Source organism: Hirundo rustica, chromosome 6, assembly GCF_015227805.2.
Source record: "Hirundo rustica isolate bHirRus1 chromosome 6, bHirRus1.pri.v3, whole genome shotgun sequence".
NCBI lineage: Eukaryota > Metazoa > Chordata > Aves > Passeriformes > Hirundinidae > Hirundo > Hirundo rustica.
Window position 1 is genome coordinate 6,032,723 of NC_053455.1, and position 23,893 is coordinate 6,056,615.

Here is a 23,893-nt window from a genome sequence, read left to right on the forward strand (position 1 = left end):
GGGTTTGGAGGCTGGAGAGGCAGCACTCAAGGTATGAGATCAGCAGGAAAGATTCTGAGTACAAAAGCGTCTCTTTGAAGAACTGATCTTGTCGGAAGACGCTCCGGGCTTGAATTTAGTTCTGTCGGAGCCCAACTGGGGCAGAAGTTGATACAAAGAATTACACTTGCTCTTTTAAATTGTATCTTTACATTTTTCAACTTTCACAACTGGTTTACTTGGCGTCTGGGAAACAGTTTCAAAGACACAGGTCACGGAGAGCTGGGTTCCCTGTATTAACCCCAAACTTTGTTTCTACAGGATTAGCTCTGAACGCAGGAAAGAGAAGTCGAGGGATGCAGCCCGGTGCCGGAGGAGCAAGGAGTCCGAGGTGTTCTATGAGCTGGCCCACCAGCTGCCCCTGCCCCACACCGTGAGCGCACACCTGGACAAGGCGTCCATCATGAGGCTGACCATCAGCTACCTGCGCATGAGGAAGCTGCTGGACGCTGGTAAGGGAGCAACGTGGCACCAGCTGGGAGGGATGCTGAGGAAGAATCTGTTTGTAAGACCTGTCAGCAGTAAAATAAATGAATGCGTTGTTAGCTGTGTCCTTTCTCTGGGAAGGTGGGAGACCTTATAGCAGAAATCAGCTATTGGCAATGACAGGAAAAATTCCGTTTGTTGGATTTCATTTTTTCCCTTTTTATTCTGGTGATCCTGGTTGTCTCATCACAGCTGTAGTGCCATTTTCAGTCTCATTTGACCTTTCTCCCTCTCTCTCTCTTCCTTCACTTAAACCACTTTTCCCCATAAACTTGTTTGTTCTAGCTGTGCTTTCTTGACTGTAAGTAATTGGCTCAAGGTTTGACTGAGCTAACTAGAGTTGTGTTCCCTTAATATAAACTGCAAGGAATAGTTTTGTCAATTGTGTTTCTGTGATGTGCTTCTCTGGAGGTGAAGTCAGCTGGGGATGTGTTGTCCCTGCAGCTACACCTGCCCATGCAACTGCAGGAATATCTGAGCCAGGTTGGGAGCCAGTGGCTGATAGCCTGCCATGGGTGCTATACTGGTTATTTGTGCTCATGCATGGCTGCCTCCACTGTATGGAGGAGGAACTTCAGCAGCCAGACTCTAAAAACTCTCCCAGAAAGCCCCTGAGAGAAGTTTATAATGCCTTTTTTCACATGGGTGAAAATACACATTTTTTCGCCACATAGACCTTTTCTTTAAGGTGGAAAGGATATTGGTAAATACATAACAGCACAGAGGCTTAACTTCACTCTGATTTTCTGTGATTTCTGATACCTTTACTAGAGCTTTAAGAATTGAGCTGATCACTTATCTAAATGAATTATACTGGTTTTGAATGGTCCTGCAAGATTGACTCCTTGCAGACTGGTGCCAAAAGTCATTCCTGCTGGTAAGTGAAGAATGGCTGGTGTTTGCTTAAACAAAAATGTGTGGCTGCTTGCAGGTGAGCTGGAGACAGAAGCCAAAATGGAGAAGGAACTGAACTGTTTCTACTTGAAAGCTCTCGATGGCTTTGTCATGGTTCTGTCTGAAGATGGGGACATGATTTACATGTCTGAAAACGTGAACAAGTGCATGGGACTCACTCAGGTGAAATACTGACATTTCCTAAGACAATTTCAAAAAGCTGTTTGATTTTTTTGTGTATGTGAAGTTAAACACCCTTTTACCTCTTAATTTTTGCAGTTTGAGTTGACGGGGCACAGTGTATTTGATTTCACTCATCCCTGTGACCACGAGGAGCTGAGAGAAATGCTTACACACAGAAATGGTGAGAAGAAAGAAAAAAAAATCAGTTTAATTTGCTTATGGGTAGTTTCTGTTGACATTAATACAGGTGGAGATATGCCAGAATATGGTGCTGAGTTAAAAAGCTAATATGTTTTATTACATCTCAAATTAAACCTTATTGAGAGGCATTAACAACAGCAATAACCAAAATGTTCTGGCTATATCCTAATTATAGAAGAAATGAGACTTCATTAGGATTCTTTAATCTAACAAAATTAATGACTAAAATGGAGTTCTTGAGGGTTGAAAGAAAAAATGCCTACAGGAATAGAATTAGAGGTAGGTTGAATGAGAATGATTTTAAGAAATTGCTGTAGAGGGACATGGAGAATCTCAGTTGGTGCATTTGCCTTGGTCAGGCCTTGCCTTTACAGGAGAGCTGAGAACAAATGCTTTCTTCAAGAAATCTGTGGTGGTATACCCAAGACAAAAAAAAAAAAAAAAAAAAAATGCTGTATTTAAATTTTAGGACGCCAAGTCACTAATCTGGGAATACTTGAACAGCCCCCAAAAGGGCTTTGGGGTTAATGCTTCTCTGCACCTTTTAATTGGTGCATGAAATTGGTATCTTTTCCAACATTTCTGGCTCCTCTTTTCTCCATCTGAGGGAGCATAACACTGTGTTTACGTGCGCTGTATGCTTTGAAATTTAACAATTGCCCATGAATTACAGCTTTTATGTCTTCTAAAGATTTGATAAAGGCCATAAAGGCTTGGCAGCCTGCATGCCTCAAAACAAATCTGCTTTACTCAGTAGTTAGAAGCCTAAAATCTGACCTCTCTACTTTCTGTTTCATCAGATGATGTTTATATGGACTCTGAATTCAGAGAGTGATAAATTAATAAACCTGACCTCTGCTTTTTTCGTAGCACTGTAAATCTTGTGTAAGTCTTAGGTTGTCTTCCTATTTAATTTAGTGGAAAGGACCTGATAAGATCCCATGGCATTAAGGGCCCGACTTTGATTTTTTAAGCATTTTGTAAACTTGTCTGCCCTTAGAATTGAAGTATATTTCTAAGGCTAGATTAGACTTCTCCCCTGCCTCCCCCTTTGGAATACAGTAATCCATCTTGGGGGGGGGGGGGGGGGAACAATTTCCCTAAAGCAATGTAAAAAACCTGGTTTTGTTGCAAAAGCTTATTCTTAAAAATGTCATATCACTGAGTCTCATGCAAACCATCTCAAGCATGTCTAAATTGGCCAGACTGGAATCAGATGTCTGGAAAGCATTATTACAAAAGCTGTTTTGTAAATGACGTTGGCAGACAGAAGTCTAAATTACAGTAGTAATAGTACATTTTTATATTTATTAGTATTCCCAGGTTGCCTTCTACTGCAGCTCTTACATCAGTGGAATTATTTTGGTTTTGAATTGAGTATTAAATATTCCCCTTTGGGACTGTGCAAGTGAATACAAATGCGACTGGCAGAAACAGAACTGCATTCTCATTTTATGAAGCTGCTTTTTAAAATTTCAAAGCTGGCCCTTTTAAAAAATAATGTACAGTGCTGAACCAGACTTGAAAGTTGCTCCATCTTCTACAGCTGCTTCTGGAAGCAGAGTCTCATGCATCTGCACTTGGTAGCAGAAATGTTCTATGATCTTCAGCTATAAATTTCTAGATTGGTTTAACTCTTAAAACTTACTGAATTAAATAAGTTTTTGCTGCTTTTGTGAATTGTGCTTTAGTTTCACCCCCACTTCGTCCATTATCAAGGTTGTTTTAAAGTAGCATAAAATATACTTGAGCCCTTTAGTCTTTGCCTCTGCTAGAACCAATAAACAAGTTAGCGAAGGGGCTTTAACACTTCTCTAATTAATTTTGTCAAGCCAGTAGCTGCAGTGCAAGCCACCATGAAGGATTTCATAGCTACTATTGTCTGTGGAGGAAGAGAACAAATTATTGTATAAACTTGTATCAGAAGTAAGCTCACATGTTCTAAACTTCCCCCCCTGCCATGATTTGGCCCTTGCTCTTTAGCAAGCCTCAGCAAACTGGCTCTTCCACTGCTCCTTCTCCTGGGTACTGCATTTCTTCCTTGCACACATTGTGAGCTGCTTGCAGCTCTCCTGATAGCATCAGTTACATTTTCTTTGCCCACAGTAGTGTAACTAGTAATTGACTCTGCAAGGATCTCCCCTGGACAGGCAAAAATTTAACTTAAAGCCTGCTGGAAGCAAGTGAGGCTGAAAAATAAGTGCTGCCAACGTTGATTTGTATTAGGGTTTCTTGACTTTTTTTTCTCCCAGGAATGTTAATAATGTGTTTAAAAACTTGGTCCCTGTTTACTGCAAGAGTGTAAATCACCATGGAAATATATGGATGCATATAAACAGCTGAGCTGTTAATTTTGACTATAAAAACTTGCAGTCCTGAAGTGCAACAAGCCCAAAAGGTGTTTGGTTTGAACCTCCTCATAGTGAGTAACTGATGCATTTCAGTGGAATTCACCTCAACAGGGCTTCTTATTCTACATATGTTTTTCTTGTCCTCTGTCACGATTTTAAAATATATTAAATTTCCAATTGGTCTCTCTTTCTTCCTGCTCCTTTTTCCTGAAATCTGAGAGCGTGGAATTGGCTACAAATAAAATCCCGATCTTAAAACATTGAAACTGGGCTGCATCAAAAGCCTCTCCTGTGAGGACAGACTGAGAGAGGGCTGGGATTGTTTGCCCTGAAGAAGAAATGGCTCTGGGGAGATCTTTGAGTCCCTTCCTGTACCTAAAGCGGCTCCAAGAGAGCTGGAGAGGGACTTTGGACAATGACCTGGAGTGACAGGACAAGGGGAATGGTTTCCACTGACAGAGGGCAGGGTTAGGTGGTTTTTGGGAAAGAATTCTTCTCAGTGAGGGTGCTAAGACCCTGGCAAAGGTTGCCCAGAGGAGCTGTGGATGTCCCATCCCTGGCAGTGTTCCAGGCCAGGTTGGATGGGGCCTGGAGCAACCTGGGATAGTGGAAGGAGTCCCTGCACATGGCAGCAGGGCTGGAAGAAGATGGTCTTTAAGGCCACTTCCAGCACAAACCAAATTTTAGTGTTTGTTGGTTTTTTTTTTCCTATGTGATAGTAAAACTTGCTCTAAAAATGCCATTATCAGAAGTGCTATTAGGTGTATAAATTTTTTTAGTTCTTCCCTTAGAGTCCTATAATATGTTTGTGGAGGTTTTTTTAATGCCTTTGGAAGATAATCCAGGTGTCTTAAGAATTGGTTTGCTGTTTGCTTCTGCTAGGTCCTGTGAAAAAGGGCAAAGAGCAAAACACGGAGCGCAGCTTTTTTCTCAGAATGAAGTGTACACTGACTAGCAGGGGAAGAACAGTGAATATAAAGTCTGCTACATGGAAGGTAACTAATGCAAAGGAATATTTGCATAGTTTGGCAGCTTCCTCTTCAGATGTCATAACACTGTGTTTCAACATTTTTGTTTCATGTAATGAGCTTGAATTTCACTAAGTACTTTCTAATTTAATGATTGTGCTTCATTATGCTGAATTTTAATGCTGAATACATCACAGAGGTAACTGAAACAATGTTTTAAAATTAGTTTTTCAAAACTCTTTTAATAAATTTTCCATTTTAAATTAGAGGTCATTTACTTACAAACAATTATAATTACCAAATATGTTTGCATAAAGCCTTCTCTGGGAAAAAAGTACTTGACATCACTTATGCTGATCCCTGATTTCTTTTGATTTGTCACTGAAAATGTGGTAGTTGAGGTCTCTCTGAAGGATTTCAATGCCATTCTTTTGAAGCTGCTGGCTCTCCCTTTTGTAACAGTTGGAACAAAAAGAGGCCAGCCCGATAACTTTCTGCAGTGAATGCATTTTCTCCTCTGGACAAAGTAACCTTTTACTGTATCCAGTGGATTATGGCTCACAGTTCTCTTTTATGATTTGAATTTGATTATTCTGGATCAAACAACTTCTTTGCTGCTGCCTGTGAACTATTTCTACTTCAGAATGGTTAAAAGAAAACCCCACGAAATGCAAAAGTTCCTGTCTGTTGAAGAATGTATTTGATCTGTCATCACCTCTGCAGAATAGCTAAAATGGGCGTTGCTACTATTACCATAACTTCCAGATTTAAATCGTGGATACCTTTTGCTGAGGCAGCTGCTCATCAGAGTTGTCATTACTGTGGCTAAAAAGAAGACTTCACAGAAATGCAGCAATGTCTGGCATTGCTTCAACTCCTGAGCAAGGAGTTGGGCTGTGAACCCATCCCGGGATGTATGGGGTGAGGAGAAGGAGGAGAGGACACTGCTCTCCTCCAGCCATCCCATCTCACTGTCCCCTTGTGGGGTGGGGAAGGACTTGGCTCAGGGCATGCCTGTGGAAATAGGGTTGTGTTGTGTGACAGACCAAACCTCGTCTCTTTCTGAAATCCACCTCCCCTGCAGGTGCTGCACTGCACCGGCCACATCCGTGTGTACGACACGTGCGGGAACCAGACGCACTGCGGGTACAAAAAGCCTCCCATGACCTGCCTGGTGTTGATCTGTGAACCTATTCCTCACCCCTCCAACATTGAGGTCCCCCTGGACAGTAAAACCTTCCTCAGTCGTCACAGTCTCGATATGAAATTTTCCTATTGTGATGAAAGGTAATGTACGTGATTTAGACTGTAAAAACCAGTTCATTTGGAAGATTTGCAGGGCTGGTACATGTTGGCTAATGTTTGCCTTCTCAATAAGTTAATTCATCTTGACAATGTAATCGTTGGTGGCATACATGGGCTTTTCCTAACTGATCAGGATGGATTAAAAGCCAGATTTTTAGATCTAAGGAGGATGCAGGGTTATTACTTTGGAATAACAAAAGGGAACAGGACTTTTTATACTCACAGAGAGTGACAGGACAATGACTGTAAACTGATAGAGGGCATGTTTAGATTACATATTAGGAAGAAATTCTTGACAAGAAGGTGTGGCTGCCTCATCCCTGGAAATGTTCCAGACCAGGTTGGATAGAGCCCTGAGCAGCTGCTCTAGTGAAAGATGTCTGTGCCCATGGCAGGGGTTTGGAACAGGGTGGTCTTGAAGCTGCCTTCCAACCCAAGCCATTCTATGAATAAATCCTTTGCCTTCAGTTAACTATTCAAATTGGCCTTTACTGTAGTGGCAGTGATTTAAATTGAAATGAGAACATTCATTCAGACACTGAAAAAAGCAGGATTTTAAGTTTGTCAAAGATGGGGCATTTTGGTGACTGAAAAGAGTGTGTGTGTAATACTTGTCAGATGTATTTTATTGCTACTGCTTCCTCCCCCTCGCCCTTCCTCAGAAGATCAGTGTCTGCTTTCTTCTGTCAAAAAAACCCCAGACGTTCAGCTGTGCTTTTAATGCAATACATCTGCTGTTGAAAAATGAGATTTTGTGTTCTGGTGCAAATCAGGGGTGTAGTCAGACACATAAGACTGATTTTGCTATCCTCTGGGAACTTAGTTGTTAAATTAGATAAATGCAAATGAAGGAAATAGTCAGCTCAAGTTTTTTTGTTTGGGGTTGGTTTGTTTCTTTTTTTTGTTTTTTTTTAATTTGTTGTCATTTGTTACTACCCATTTCCTTTACTTATAACAAAAGTGAATTTCTAGTTAGATGTTGCAGTTAGATGCAGAAAGAAGGTTGATGCAGGTTATTTCTGACCTCTGCAGTAACAACCTTTCTAGCACTGATGGTGTCACATAAAAGGTACTTATTTGGTCACATTCTGCATCTAGAACGGGGCAAAACACAGGCACTTCCGTGGTTAGCACTGCCCTCTAGAGACTAAAGAAATCCCATTTGCCTTAAAAGTAGGCAGTGCTTGAGTGAGAAGAGTAAATCTAATTCCTAATTTCAATTAGTTGCAGGATTAAAACTGTTAAAGTATATCTTTGTTATTTTGTTAAATTTTCATATTTGCCTAAGCTGGTCTGTAAGCAGATGGTCTGCCTTGAAGCAAAAAGAAAAAAGGTCTGAAAAGTGGGGATTTGTTTAATCCTATCCCCACTATATGATTTATAAAATACTCAATGAGTGTGAGTATGGCTGCTGAAATTTCTCTTTTAAAAAAGCACCAAAAGAGCAATTTATTTCAAAATGAAAAGTCCCAGTAAACCAAATTTGCTGCTGCTATGTGTGGAAGTGATTCTTAAGGTTTTTCTAGATGTGCAAGCATCCAAATGCTCTGGTATTTGTGCTGGCCCCTGTCTGCTTTCACGTAGCAATTTTTTCCCTTGTTTTAAAGAATTACAGAGTTGATGGGGTACGAGCCAGAGGAGCTCCTGGGTCGCTCAATCTATGAGTACTATCACGCACTGGATTCTGATCATCTGACCAAAACACACCACGACAGTAAGTGAAAACTGAATTTAAAGCCCTCAAACTACAAGAGATGAGAGGCAGCTCTGGGGGAGAGCAGCAGAAGAACAAGGGCTTTCTTTTAGTTGCAGATAAGAATCTGCAATGAATACTGACCTCAAACAGTTCTGGGTTTTTTCTGCCTGTAATTAAAGCTCATGTTCTTTCTGCTTTTAGTGTTCACAAAAGGGCAGGTGACGACAGGACAGTACAGAATGCTGGCCAAACAAGGTGGCTATGTCTGGGTTGAAACTCAAGCAACTGTTATATACAACACTAAGAATTCTCAGCCACAGTGCATAGTGTGTGTGAACTATGTATTGAGGTAAGTTGAGTGGACTGCAGTGTTCTTTGTAATCATTTTTACTGAAGACCAAGTCAGATTCTGATGGCACTGATCCCCTGCTGAGTATGTTGTGATGTTGCTGTTCCCTACCAGCGAAATAGAATACTTCTTAGAATACTGCCTGTCCTAGGATTAGAAATTGTGTTTGGAAACAAAATGCATTTTTGGTCTAGTGATGTCAGTAGATGATCTGTGCAGGTAAATGAATGTAGAACCAGCCTCTTTTGTGTGATTGGAAGCACTTGGGTGTTTGTGTGCATTCTAGACAGCTCTCTAATCTTTGTCCAAAGTCTGGAGCAGTTAATTCCACTAATAACTTTGTCATGGAGTCAGAGCAGCAGTAGTGGTGTCAGTCTCAATCCCATCTAATTTTTTCTTCTTTAGAACTCCTCTTTTAATTAGAAGCTTCAGCCGAGGGCAGACTGGTTGACTATTCTTCTGCAAATGTCTGATAGTCCTGAATTAGTTTTTAAAAACTTCAGTGAATGTCCCAATATGAATCTATCAAGATATTGCACATTCATTTAAAACAAAGAAAAGTAGTTAAGGAAATATCTAACTTTTTGCCTTTTTTTTTAATCTTTTCCTTTTTCAGTGCTTTCAGAGAAGCACATTTATGTTGTTACTTTTTTATGATTGCACCACAATCAGTGCTTGCTTTGTCTGTTACTTTTGAGGAAAGAATGAGTAACAAAAAAAAAAAAAAAAAAAAAAAAAAAAAAAAAAAAAAAAAAAAAAAAAAAAAAAAAAAAAAAAAAAAAACTTAAAGCTCTTATCCTGATAATTTTGTGGGATATATGTGGTGGGGTGTTTTTGGTTTGCTTTTGGGTGGGGAGAGTGGGTGGGTTTCAACCTACAAAACTATTAAGCCAGAATTTATTCCTTTTAGCTGTTCTTTAACAATCATCTTCCTTTCTGTCTGACAGTGGAATTGTTCAGAAGGACTTAATTTTTTCTCTTGGACAAACTGAGTGTATGCTGAAACCAGTGGAGTCCCCTGACATGAAAATGACCAAAATATTCAGTAAAGATGACCTGGATGATACCAACAGCCTATTTGAAAAACTAAAACAGGAACCAGATGCTTTAACTGTGCTGGCCCCAGCTGCTGGAGACACAATTATCTCTCTAGATTTCAGCAGTAATGGTGGGTGTGTGTTTAAATTGGAGAGCATGTTAATGAGCAAAGTTACTGTTTTATAGTAGATTTCATAAAATAACCCCTCAGTACCACTTGCCCGGTGGTATTTCAGCTGCTCTTTAAATTTAATGAGGTCCATAGACACGCACAGTGCTGTTACTTAGGTTGATGGTTTCTTTTAATTTTTATAGAGTCTGATGAACAACAATGTGATGAAGTTCCTTTGTATAATGATGTAATGCTCCCCTCATCCAGTGAGAAATTGCAGAATATAAATATGGCAATGTCCCCACTACCTGCCTCTGAAACTACAAAGCCACTTCGTAGCAATGCTGATCCTGCACTCAATAGAGAAGTCGTATCAAAGCTGGAGCCAAACACAGAGCCACTCGAACTTTCTTTTACCATGCCTCAGGTGCAAGAGCAACCAACCAGCCCTTCTGATGCAAGTACCAGCCAAAGTTCACCTGAGGTGAGTTTCGTAATTTGGAAATGCTGTCATTAAAATGGATGTGCTGTTGGGGCTTGTGGGGCAGATCTGGTTAAGGATGCAGCCAGGACAGGAATTGGAAATTATTTCTACCTTATGACTTAAGCTCACGCCATGATCTGAGGAAACTGATAAATTGTATCTTTTCATTTAAAGTGAGCCTTGCAAATGTATGCAATACTATCTGATAGAAATAAGGAGAGCTTGGGATTGGTCTTTTTCATTCAGTTGGTTCAGACACAACTTCCCTATACAGCAAAGTAGTTGCAGTAAATTACTGTAGAGGTTACTTCCAGGTTTCAGCTAAGCAAGTGCTTCCCTGGTGGGGTAAATTTGAATGTATACAGATAAATGTGAGTGTTTTCCTTTCCCATTTTAATTCTGTGCAGCTACAGCTTGGGATTAGTTTCTACATTAGAACATTTTGCAGAGAATCTGTAGGTAACAAGGCCAGGTGATGCAATGACAAAAACCTAAAACTGTGTTCAAAATGTTTTCACAGCCCAGTAGTCCCAATGATTACTGCTTTGATGTGGATAATGATATGGCCAGTGAATTCAAACTGGAATTAGTGGAGAAACTCTTTGCCATAGATACAGAAGCAAAAAATCCATTCTCTACTCAGGTAAAGTACAGTAACTTAAAATTCTTTATCATCTTATTCTGAGTGTACTTCTTTTCCTTTTTAGAATGTTTTCAGGAACCTCCTTCCCTTTTTATGTAATACTTTGATTAAAGTGTAAAATACAAAAAAAATTGTGAGGATTTGGTGAAAGGAAAAGCCTTGATGGAGTCTCAGCTGAGATTTCTTCCACACTGATAAGTTCCTCCTCTTGCCTCTTCCAGGAAACCGATTTAGATTTAGAGATGTTGGCTCCTTACATCCCGATGGATGACGACTTCCAGCTGCGCTCCTTCGATCAGCTGTCCCCTCTGGAAAGCAGCTCCCCCAGCTCTCAGAGTGCAGCCACCATCACCATATTCCAGCAGAGCCAGCCGGCAGTGGGCGGCACGGAGGAGGCGAAGCCGGCGGAGCGCGCCGACGACGTGAAGACGATGATTGTCCCCTCGTCGCCCGTGCGCGGGCTGGCCGAGTCCAGCAGTGCCCCCGCCTCGCCCTACGGCGGGAGCACGAGTCGGACTGCCTCTCCCATCAGAGCAGGGAAAGGAGCGGTGGAGCAGGTGGAAAAGCCTTCTCCAGGAGCGCCCAGCTTGCTAACAGTCACTCTGAATAAAAGGTATTTTGAAATAAGTGCAGCTTAAGCCCTGGTGTCTGTTCAAGGAATTAGATAAAATTTCTGCCTGCTGTTGTGTGTTCATCCTCAGCGTTCTTCAGAGTAGAAATTGAGACATTTAAATTTGGATGTGTCAAATGAGTCTTTTTTTTTTTTAACAGTAAACTCCCCTAATTTCATGGTAGCTTTTACCTAAGCACCTCATGTAAAAGCCAGCTACTATAAAAATTCTGTTCTGCTCCTGTACCTGATGAGCAGCCTTTATAAAAATGCGGTAGGCAATTTAGGTAATTACTCCTACACAATGTTTCTGGTGCTTTCCTTGTCCACTGTGTTAGAGGTAAGAGACAACTACAGTCTGTGCTATAGATGCTGCAGATATACAGATAGCTACAAGCAGTAGATACTGCTTTTCAAATGAAATGTGTTTTGTGATGGACTGTGGTGCCTGTAGTAGATATTTATCACAATAGAAAACTATATTAAATAAAACATGAGATTTGTGATTTGTAAAAGATTTATCTATGCATAGAAATATTCAAAATAGACTTGCCCTCGCCCTTCCTTCCCTTCTTTCTGTTGAAAGTGAACTGCTGAACTTTTATGCTTTTTTTCCTGCAGATTTAAAAATTTTTGTTAAAACTCATTCTGAGCTTCACAGCAAGATTAAAGGCTAACATTTGCTATGCTCATAGAAAATGATTGTTGAAATAAGTCAATTTATGAACGAAAAGTAGCAGAGTTCACAAATTCAGTTCTGTGATGTTGTATATATAAATGTCCACAGAAGAAGAATGGCTTGAGGAAAGTAGAAACGTCTTAACAGCCTGAATCAATTTTTCTTAGATCTTCTGCACTGGATGAAGAACTAAATCCAAAGATGCTAGCTTTGCATAATGCTCAGAGAAAACGAAAAATGGAACATGATGGTTCACTTTTTCAGGCAGTTGGAATTGTGAGTTTTGTTTTACCATTTTAAAATATTCACTTTTAACCTTGCAATTTCTCAAATGAGGCATCAGTGCAGACTCCTGAGTTGAGCTGTTGGCAAGCAGTGGAATCTTGGGATGAGAGATAATTGATAGTGAAATTTATATATATATATATGCAGACACTCTACTTTTTGTTCTCTTTTACTGTCAACTTTTCAAAAGTGCCCTCTACACCCAAGTGCATTTCTTGATTAGGTAGTAGATACTCTTCTGTGAGCATATGTGTTTCTTTAGTGGAAAATGCACAAGTGTAAGGTATCACTTTTAAATGTGTAATTGCTGTATTTATTTAACATTTGAATTCAAACTCACTTTTCATATTTGCCAACACTGGAGATTAGTGTTCTTATGCTTCTTCCTATGTTATTTTTTCATTGGGTCTGGGATTCCTTTACTTAATCAGATAACGAGACCATCTGAACTGTGAGGGTAGAGAGCTCCTATAATAACCTAGAAAATGTCTATTACTGTCACTCCCTTTCATGCATGCTCTCTCTAGTATTAGTGTGGGCACTTGGGAGTAGCTCATCCTCATCTGTCCTAGCTATTCAAAATAAACTTTGTAGATGGAGTAACTCCTAGATTTGGGTCACTTGGTTGGGGGATGTCCAGCTTGTTATTTTCTGCAAGGGCACATTGTCCCCATAATCTGTGTCTCACTGTCAGCTCTCAGTATTTTGAAACCTTGAGCTTTGCCATTGCACACTGTTCTCTCACTCATCTTCACTGCAAATTCCAACTTGTCAAGTTTTGAGAAGTCTTAGTCTTAATTCCTCTACTCCAATGTAGCCTTTGAGCTTTTGTTCCTCTACTGGGCCCCCTCCTAGTTGTAGTCATCTATCATATCTTACAGTGCAGGATTATTTCTCTCCTGAACTCTCCTTACTCCTGTACTAGCATTCTAGTCTGGGCGTAGGACAAATGGATTTTTCTATGCCTTTTCTGTGTGGTTGTTTTCATTTGCTAAATACTTTGCACTTCCATGCATGTAGTTCTGCTGCTTCCAGAACCCTGTAAGAATTCATAGTTCTGCAAGAAATGTTAGTGCCTTCCACTGCCCTTTTCTCATGCAGAGGTGCTACAGCTCATAATGTTGCTGATAAAGTATTCAAAACAGCATGGGATATCATTAAATACACGGAACACAAGCAGTTCAGTGTTAACTGCTGGAATAGTGTTCAGGCTTCTGTGCTTAGTGCCACTTTAATGCTTACAGGTTCAGACTTCATCCTTTGCTAAACCTTTTTCTTTTGTCTGTATCTGAAAAAAGAGCTATAAATATTTTGATGGTTTCTCAGAGGCAGAAGCTGAATTTCCATGAAGCTGGGTCTTAGTGGAGTTATTTTAAGAAGTGCTTTAGTTGTTTGGCTTCTGTCTCCACAGTGGATTTCTGGGAGGATGGACAGGCCTTTCACACAAGCAGAAGAAAAATGATGTTAAACCCAGGCTTAGAATGCATGCTGTTCTAGGGTTGTACAAACACTTGCCACAACTTTTTCGCTCAAGGGAAGTGGGATGTATTTTGCAAAGAATGAAAATAAGTGAAAACCAAAGTAAAACACTACTTTAGCTTTCTAGAAAACAGGAGAATTAGACAAGGATAAGATATAGTAAGGTTATAAAATACTGTACTACAGTGAGGTTATAAAATAATGATATAAATCATTACAGTGGAACACTTATAAGCCATATCTTCCTTAACATGAAGGGCTGGAATGCATTCATGGTAAAAAATAAGCAGCAGCAGCAATATAGGTGACTAATCTCATTATGAACTGTAGCTCTGAGTTAACTATAACTTCTACTATTCAGCTGCTCTTTTGACTTACACGGGTGTTTTACAACCTGAAAACATGTGCTCCTCACTATTTTGAGGACAATGGCAGTGTTCTGAAATACCTTCTCCTCTTTTTGCAGCAGTCAGTATCACTAACAAGACCAAACTTTGCAGATTCAAGTACTTTTGCCAGCAGACTTGATACTAAGATGATGGTGCTTTTTCCTTCCATCCCATCTGTTTCAGTGGCAGCTTCTTCTTCCTTACCTCAATTATACAAAGCCCTTACAGCTTCCTAATCTCCATATCTTCTGTTCTGCTGTCAAAACAACATGCTAAGGAGCCATATCTGTACTAGACTGGTGTAGGACTGCGTTTTCCACAAAGCTTGGGCAGGTGGCTTGGTGGCAATAACTGGAGTGCAAGCAGAATTTAATCCTAAACGTGTAGATAGAATCGACCTAGTGAGGTTCCTGACTCTCCTGCCTACACTATTAATTCCAGTGCAGAAAGCCATTAGATACTCCAGTGAAAACCTGATGCTTACTCACCCCAGAGCAGTGGTAATTAAATGGGTGTGTTTGTGTACATGTACACGCTAATCTTGAGCGTGGTAACTGATGATAACCAGGATTTTGTAATTATTTTCTGTAAGGGAAGTCACGTCTTGAAACCTGATTCAGTTTTCTGTTAAATAATTTTCAAGTTAGTGTACTTGGAAATATATTTCTCCGCAAATTCTGTACAAAAACCACTTTAAATTGTAACAATACCACATTAGTGCTTGGTGACGGGAACTGTTCATTTGGAAGGGGGATGTGGAGGGTTATAAAGATACAATATTCACTAAAGAAGATTCATTATATTTCTTTCTAGGGGTCTTTATTCCAACAGACAGGTGACCGTGGAGGAAATGCATCACTTGCTTGGAAACGTGTAAAGGGATGCAAAACAAATGGTCACAGTGGAGTGGAGCAAAAGACAATCATTCTACTATCAACTGGTTGGTATCTTCCTTTCCTAGGCAGAGGGGGTGGAGGGGGCTGTGGGAAAGAGAGCAGACTCTCCAAACCTCTCCAAACTTATCTCCTTGTGAAACAGCTCTAGGAGAGGTTAAGCATGGTGAATAAACTGCACTTTTTCTCCTTCCCCTCCCTCTGTAGACATAGCGAGTAAACTTCTAGGGCAGTCGATGGATGAGAGTGGACTCCCCCAACTCACGAGTTACGACTGCGAAGTAAACGCTCCCATACAAGGCAACAGAAACCTGCTACAGGGGGAAGAACTGCTCAGAGCTCTGGATCAAGTTAACTGAGCTTTCACAAAACTTGCTCCTTTTTTGGACACTGGTGAATCATCACCTAAAGCAGTCTATTTATATTTTCTATATCTGATTTTAGAAGCCTGGCTACAGTACTGCACTAATTCAGTTAGTTCAGTTTTGATCCCCTTTCTACTTATTTTGACAGCCTTTTTAATATGTTCTTTATGTAACAATAACTCAAACTCTAGTGCATTTTTATAATTCTTTGGTACATACACTTTTAAGTCCATTACATTTAAAACACACTTGCAATAGCAGCTTTGAAATATGCACCTGATTTAAAAAAAAAAATATTTATTTTTTGGCTGGGGAGTTGGTCACCAAACTTATCATTAGTAAAATGTCAACACAGGAAAAACTGGCAATACTTCCATCCTGCTTTTCATAGGTAGTTGGAAGACTTGTGCTCTCTTACTCTTTATGTTCAAGTAAGTTTTTTTATGTTAATAGTTTTTATAAGAAACAACAATGCTTTGCAGCGGTGCATTGTAGCCACAATCGCACAATATATTTTCTTAAAAAATACCAGCAGTTCCTCATGCAATATATTCTGCGTTTATAAAAACTAGTTTTTAAGAAGAATCTTTTGTTTGCCTATGAAAACGTGTTTAAACCTGGATTATGTCATTATTTTAGTCACGTTGTAATATAAATTGTTCTTAAATGCTGTCTTATGCTTTTGACTTCAGTGGGTGTGGTTAGTCAAAGGAAAGGCTTTATCTGGAAAGGGCTAGCAGCATTTTTTTTGGATACGTTCTCAATTTAGAGAAAGTTTGATGTTAAAGTAGTCACTTTGCCAGCTTAAAAAAAAAAAAAAAATCCCTGCCTGTAGTTGTTGAAGTTAATGCTAATATTGTGTATGATCTTAAATCTAAATGTTCAGCTTACCCTGTGTGGTATAGGTGATATTTCAAGCAGATTGTAAAACATCTTGCATTGTTAGCAAACTTTTATCTAGTACATCATTGAGTTGCTCAATATTTTGATGTTTTGGTTTTATGCACCTTGTTGCTATTAACATCCATATGTTTTCATGTAGATTTCAATAACTTGAATATATTTAGAAGCCTTTTTATTTAGAACTATATAGTTGTCACAAACATCTTATTTTCCTATATGTACTGTACAAAACCTTCATTCACTCATTCTTTTTGCTCTTTGTGGTTGGATCTAACACTAACTGTATTGTTTTCTTACATCAATAAACTATATGTGGACCAGGCCCCCTTGGGGAGTGTGTTATCTGAGAGAAATGAGATAATTTATATTTTTGTTAGTGGTTATTGTTCATCCGTGTTCCCTTCTTAACTTAGAGTTGATTGGAAATCACTGCTTCCTTATTTTGGTTGTAACATCTCTGCATTAATTATTTGAGCCTGTTCAGTACTGAAGTCTCCCAGACAGTGTTGTAGTACCACTCGCCAAAGACGTTATTACACTTCTCAACCTGTAATCACATCAGTGAGCAAACCTGGCAGCGAGGAAGGCAGCATTTTTGTTTTACATTAGAGCAGAAAGAATTCATCTTTATGAACAGCTTAAAGGCTTGTCTCTGGAAGCTTTATCAAGGTAACACAGGAAAGCAGGAATAGGAAAAAGTCACAGGAGTGATTGATCTGAGATGGATTTCTATCACAAAACTCCATGGTTAAAAAATTAAGCTGGTACTTGATGAAACTTGTTCCACATTTTGAGCCAGTGACTTTCCACATTTTGCTGTCATGAAACACAGTGCTACTGGTAACCCTTTGTTGTGTAAATATGGCCAAGATCTTCTCTGCATTCTCCAAAACTTCTCTCAATATAAGTAATCAATCGTGGAGTGTCACAGGAGTTACTTTGGTTTTATGTTGTAAACTTTTTGGTTTCTTTGCACTGTTTTGAAATCAGTCATAGTACATAAGTGTAACCTGTTCTCTAAAACTACTGTTTCACTGAAAGGAGCACTTTCCAAAACTGCCACAGCTCTATTAAATTAAAAGGACACTATTAACAAAAACTGATTAGGCACTGCTGCCAGTTGCACACTTGTTAAAGTTTTGAGTAGAAGTCGCACAGACAGAAGGTATATAGGGGCAGTCAGCTGCAGCTGAAGCTTCATGCAGAGAACATTTTCACTAGTGAACACTTTTAATGCATTTTTAATGGCTAAAAGCAGCAGAACTCCTCCCTGCCTGCTGTGTCTGGGCTGGCATTCTCTCTATGACATTTCTTTTTCTGTCAGCAGCTAGGAGGTTTAAATAGTGAAGTTGGGTTAAGCCCCTGCTGTTTAGGGCATCCCTCCTGCTTTAGCTCTGCATGGATTGATGTGGTGCTTCTGTGAGAGTCTTGCAGACAGGTGAAAAGTGCAGCTGGGTTCTATTTGTGTACTGCCCCACCAAACTTTGAGCTGGCCTGGGGGGAATTATCCCTTTGCACTCCCAAGAGACAGGTCAGAGGTGTTCTGCTGCTCCTTGGTCGTGTTTTGGAGGAGCCTGACCTGTTTGGATCTGTCAAGACCTCTTCAGTGCACCAAGAGGGCACAAAGCTTTCAGACTATAATCTGTGTTAAAAAGAGAAGGGAAACTGAAGAGATCCATATGATTTATGGTCATGAGCCTGCTGGAGTCAGAGAGTGGCTTGGGTTGGAAGGGATTTTAGAGATCATTTTGTTCCCACACCCCTGTCATGGGCAGGGACCCGTTCCATGAGATCAGGTTGCTCAGAGCCCCGTCCACCCTGTCCTTGATCATCTCTGATCTTAGTGACAGCAGCTGTGGATTTAACTGAGACATGTTTCATCTAAAAATCTCAATTCTAACATTTTTTACTCTGCATGATAATAACATTTTGATTGCTGTGATGAACTGCAGTAGATGTTTCGGTTTACTGTAGGGGAAAAATAACCTAACAAAAGCCCCCCAAGCCTCCTAGAGACACTGAACAAGAAGAGAACAGAAAAGAAACAGTAGTTGCTATGGCCTTGTAGGAGCTTTGCTAAATGCAGATGCCAGTTTGCAGTACCTAGAAGTACAAATTTCAGTTGTGGGGTTTTTTATTATTTATGTTTTGCTCACTTTTTTTCCCTGCTGTTAAACTTTTTTTTTTTTTTTTTTTTTTTTTTTCTTTCTCTTTAGACTCCAGGAACACACAGTTCTAGAGCTAACTTGGAGTACAAGCTTCTAGAACAAATAGCTTCCTAAGTATTTTCTTAGTGATTTTGCATGCTTTCTTTGCTGAGTTGCTGCCTTTTTAAAAATGTTGAGGCACCGTAACCAAAATTAGGAGGAAATTAATGACTCTGAGGGTGATTAGACATTGGCACAATGTCTAAGAGCAGCTGTAGATAACCTAGCCCTGGAAGTGTCCAAGGCCAGGTTGGATGGGTCTTGGAGCAACCTGGGATAGTGAAAGGTGTCCCTTCCCATGGCAGGGGCTTGGAAGTGGGGGGAATTTAAGGTCCCTTCCCACCCAAATCATGCTGTGATTTATTCTTTGTTGTAAAGAAGAAACTGTGGGTAAATACAGTATTTTCTCCTATATATAGAACATACTAATTATGTGAAAATGGTAAACTGAGGAGAATAACAAAGTTACCTTCCAGGTTTTCCTGACTACAGCAGTAGTCAAGCCAGGCCTTCTTCAGGGCACAGTACAATTACTGTTTTTACATTCAGTTTTTAATTGATGTTTTAATCATCAACAGTGATGATTTTGTTAAAGGGTAAAGGAATTTTTAAAGTCATATGTATGATGACATATTTCCTTCCTTTACCTGAAAGTAGTTAAAATTAACTACAGCTGTAAATCCCCAGAAATCCCTTAAATAGGCTGTGCAGCAACTTAGCTTGGGTGTAAGATACTGAGTAAATGAGGGTGGCCTGGAGTCCAAAGTACCTCTTGCTAGTCTCCTCTCACTGAGTGAGACTGGCTTGGACTTTGGTGATCTTTGAAAACCTTCGAGTGAAATGGAAACAACTTACCTGAGAAATGAAACTTAATAGTACCTGTGTACACACATTAAAGTCTCCCAAAATAATTACTGAATTAAAGAATCACAGATTAGGGCCCAGAAGAACCATTTACACATAACACTGATGAGGGTTTTAAAGACATCAAAGCTTAGTTTGGATGGAAACTATCAGCTCTGCTTCCAATGAAATACAACTGTCAGGTCAGATAATTCTAATGATTATTGCATATTTAATAGTAATGTTTCATTACTTAAAGAGCTGTTTCATTAAACAGCTAAGCACTGGCAGCTAAAGGCAGTATCTGTTGGCAAGTGTCACTGCCGAGTGAACCTTTCCCCAGAGTGCAGTGGGATCTGGGATCATCCTGCCCCTGTCAGCCGGGCTGGACAGACCTCAGCTCAGCCATCTGTCCCCTCCCCACTGCTGCCCTGCTCCTGACCACAGCATCTCGCTCAAATGTCACTGCACTCAGGCACGTTACTCAAACTCTAACTGTCCAGCATGAAAACAAACACCTCACAGGCCACAAGGACTTGGAGGAAGTCCATTTTCATAGGAATTTTACACAAGTTGGGTATCCAGTTTTCATTAAAAATACCAATTCTGACTTAACTCCCTGAAAAGCTCTGTTCTGGAGCACTGTGACTTTTGATCCAAATTCTAAAAATGAATTGTCATTTTCCTTCTGCTTCCCTGTTTACCTTGAGCAAGTTACCAAAAAGTTAAAGAGTTTGCTGCTGGATTTATACAGTACAGTAGATTTTGTGAATAATAGCAGTATTCTCTGATGAAGAAGTGGTATATTTTAATGGAATTCTTTTTTGGAACCAAGTACAACATATTGCAATTGATATTCCTCTTGAAACATTTTGACGTACTTGTGACTGTATTTCTTTTTGATTGTGTAACAGTATAAAACTCAATAAATGAGAGGGTTTGTTTCTAATTTGTGACATCTGTGATCTTTCTGTCCCCCCCTTTTCCCCTATTGTAAAAGGTGGAGATGACTTGAAAGTGAACTAAATCACTGCGCTGAGTAACAAACTCCTTGCAGTTTTGAGACTTTACTGCAGTTTTGAGACTTTGCTTGATGCCCAAGTTTCTGACAGCAGGCAGTAGACATGGCCACAGTCTCCAAAAACATACATTTTATATTAAATATAATATAAATATATAACATTTATATACAAGCTGAATCCTATTCACCTGTGGTTATCCCACCTGAGTTAGGCAGATCAAATGCGTGAACAGAAGAGGTCAAACACACAATTTCACAAGTCACATAGGGGGACGGCGTAGGTTTTCCTGGAGGAAGCCAAAGAGAGCAACAGCTACAGAGCCAGAGGGACAGAGGACATTTATGAAGCCTCTTTGATTAATCACACCAGAAATGCCCTTAGTAAAAAACACAAACTCGTTTGAATCCATGGTTATGTCTCCAGGTGATTTCAGTTGTTGTCAGTACACACAAGTGACTCGAAAAGAATTTGAGACTAGTGCTGTCCTGTTAAATCAATGCCATTTCCTACTGCACAGATTAAAAAGCTTTTGCAATGTTTGTGCTTGTTGGGGAGTCTGAAAGCAGGAGGCATGTGCCAGTAGAGTATGATCCTGAAGGTAGAATAGGCTATTTAATAAAATATATTTCTGATTTACTTTCATGCAAATTGATTAAAACATGATTTATTTTCATGTTTTCAACTTGAAAATGTGTTCTAATGCAATCATGTAAGGTATTAAAAAAATACTTGTTTTGTGCCACATGCACCTGGAAAATCACATTATTTATATCAGTGCAGGATAAATGAATTTTAAATTGCAACTCATAAACTAGGAATTAATAGAGCAAATAGGATTCCACCCTTTTGTTTAGCATTTGAATGTGAAGAAGATACACTAACCAGCACACTCTTCTTTACATTATCTAATTATTTTTTAATTTGAAGGCATTAATTGTATTAAAATGTAATAATCTGAAGGAGCACTGAAAACATAGTTGATGAAGAAGAGCAGAGTATTAATTAGTCTAAAAATTGATACTGTATTTAATTTTATGTATCACACCAGGGGAATTGTACAAAGACACTCTGTTACTTGGTTTTATTCTTCTGCATTTTCATTCTTTATATTGTACCCAAATTTCCTGCAAGGGAAGACTTAGGGCACATTCACATGGCCACAACAGCCTCATCCTCACTACATCTTGCATCATGCAGCCCCATCTGCCCTAGGGGGAAAAAAAAAATCATCCATCTAGTGTTCCTTGAAACATCATCTCTGAGAATCACCCCGCTCACTGCACACTTAAAATATAAAAATCAGAAAACATGCTCTGAGCTTTACAAATTCAGCATCACTCCAGAGCCAGGCTCCTCTGCTCCTATTAAATTAAGGGATGACTCCTATAACTAAACAGAGCTTGGCTTGAGCTGTATGTAATGGTGAACTCCATGATGTGTCAGTTTTAACTTACTTGTGCTTTGAATCCTTAAATCCATTGGGGGTGGGGGAGTACATTATATCTGCTTTCCTGACAGTGTTGGCATTCTGTTCCAAAATCAGTACAATCTGTTGAAGTCAGGGTCACGTACTGGATGAATGGGGTCACTGCCCTACATGTCTGAACAGGAAGCCAAGTGATAGATGAAAGTGTTTTTTCAGAAAAAGGTAAAAAAAATGCAAACCAAACCCTGGCAGGTGCAGCTCTCCTGCTAAACCCTGTACAGTCCATATGCAACAGCTCTGCAAATATCTGTTTCTATAGTCAATGACATTGGCAGCCAATGGTGCCCACAGATAACTGCTGCTCACCCGATGTCAAATCACCTCCTAATAAAGGCTGCTATAGGTTGCATTCCAGAAACCTTTTGGGAGATACAATAAATATGGAAAGATGCTTGCATGCCTGGAGCACTGTGGGAGCCCCTGACATTGTAGGAGCTGACAGCTGGATGCGCCTCGCTGTAAGTAGCGACCTTTGGATCAACTAGTTGATGCTAATGGTGAACTGGAGAACATCACGGTACCGTAGCCAGCAGAATTCAACACTCATGCAGCAGCGCATGATTATTTGAGAAAGAAAAATGTCAATATTTTCCCGGTGGCTGGGAAAACCCCTGCAGATTTAAACGTCCCAAAGGCACCACACAAGGCTCCATCCCAAGCCCATACTTTCCTTACACGCTGTCTGTCACCCGCTAAGGGGGATCTCGCACCTGCCGAGCTCGCACCCCGTGGGAGCGCAGGCACCCGGCCGCTCTCCTGCCAGCCCGGGACCGCTCCCGGCGCAGGTGCCGCTGTCCAGCGGCGCTCCCACAATCCGCAGCCAAGCCCCGACCGCAGCGGCGATCACCGCAACACCGCCTTGAAACCCGAACTCCGTCCCTAAACCCTCTGGGGACGCGCCCGAGGGACCGCAGAACCTCCCGGGCACCAGAACCGGCTCCCCAGGACAGCGCCCGCCCCCGCCCCGAGCGGTGCCCGCCGCCGGTGCCGCGGGTCCGTACTCACCGCGGCGCGGGGCTCTCCGACGCCGGCGCTGGTGCCGGCAGCCGCCTCGGTGGCCGCTCGCCCCTCTCCGTACGTGCGCTGGGGAGCGCGGGCAGGGGAGCCCCTGCCGCCCGCTCCGCGCCGCCGGCGAGGCCGCACCCACCCACCCTACGTGCGGCTCGGCAGCCGCGGCCCCCTCCCCGCCCGCCCCGCTGTCCCGGCCGCCTACGTGTGGCCGTGCATGCGGGGAGCGGGCGGCACGGCACGATAGGACACGGCAGGGCAGGGAAGGGCAGCGCACGGCATCCCGCCGCTCGGGGGCGGGGGTGGCGGGGGGCGGCCGCAGGTTTATCCCTGACTGTCGCGCTCGCCCAGGCGGAAACGGGGCTCCCGCAGCCGCCGGGGGTTTGGGACGAGCCGGGGGAAGCAGCGGGGCTCGGCTTCACCGGAGCGTGGCGGCGCGTCACGTCCCCACTGCCGCGCGGTGCGAGCGCTCCGAGGGGCCGCCGGGCGCTCTTCCCTCGGGGGAACCGCCGCTCCCGAGCCCGTCGGGTCACGGCCCCCGAGCTGGCTGCCGGGGGCGCCTACGGGGACTGGGGCGGGGAGTGTGAAGCTCCGCGCCTCGAGAGCGTTCCCGCGGTCTCTGGGGCTCTGGTACAGCGGCGCCAGCCCGAGGGGACCCGCCGCTGCTCATCCCACCCGCACCCGCTCATCCCTGAGGGCTGAGCCCCGGGACCACCCAGGGGCGCACTGCTCGGAGAGGCATTTTGACCGTGGATCGGGCTCGCCCTCCACGGCGAGGGCGAGCGGGACAGGGCCCGGGGCGGGCAGGGCGAGCACCCGTCCCTGACAGGGTCTGGCCACACGCAAAGGTAGCGGGTCCAGGCAGCGGCAGGAGCGCAGGGAGCGGGGCCAGCCCCGCTCCCTCACGGGCAGTGCGCAGGCGCGGGGGGGACGCGCAGGCGCCGCGGGGCTGTTGTGGTGCCGGAGCGCATGCGC

The 23,893-nt window shown here is 41.8% G+C and overlaps 1 protein-coding gene across 1 annotated transcript in view; it reads left to right on the forward strand.

Annotated features, from left to right (window-relative positions):
* HIF1A (hypoxia inducible factor 1 subunit alpha) overlaps positions 1 to 20,351 on the forward strand; it is a 34,656-nt gene extending 14,305 nt beyond the window's left edge. The window contains exons 2-15 of the mRNA XM_040066654.1: positions 301 to 491; positions 1,457 to 1,602; positions 1,699 to 1,783; positions 5,037 to 5,149; positions 6,207 to 6,409; positions 8,035 to 8,141; positions 8,325 to 8,472; positions 9,420 to 9,640; positions 9,826 to 10,106; positions 10,627 to 10,749; positions 10,971 to 11,362; positions 12,206 to 12,314; positions 15,005 to 15,131; positions 15,292 to 20,351. Coding sequence (XP_039922588.1) covers positions 301 to 491; positions 1,457 to 1,602; positions 1,699 to 1,783; positions 5,037 to 5,149; positions 6,207 to 6,409; positions 8,035 to 8,141; positions 8,325 to 8,472; positions 9,420 to 9,640; positions 9,826 to 10,106; positions 10,627 to 10,749; positions 10,971 to 11,362; positions 12,206 to 12,314; positions 15,005 to 15,131; positions 15,292 to 15,443 — 2,398 coding nt within the window. The 3' untranslated portion in view covers positions 15,444 to 20,351. The remainder of the gene's footprint in view (positions 1 to 300; positions 492 to 1,456; positions 1,603 to 1,698; positions 1,784 to 5,036; positions 5,150 to 6,206; positions 6,410 to 8,034; positions 8,142 to 8,324; positions 8,473 to 9,419; positions 9,641 to 9,825; positions 10,107 to 10,626; positions 10,750 to 10,970; positions 11,363 to 12,205; positions 12,315 to 15,004; positions 15,132 to 15,291) is intronic.
* The last annotated feature ends 3,542 nt before the right edge of the window (positions 20,352 to 23,893 follow it).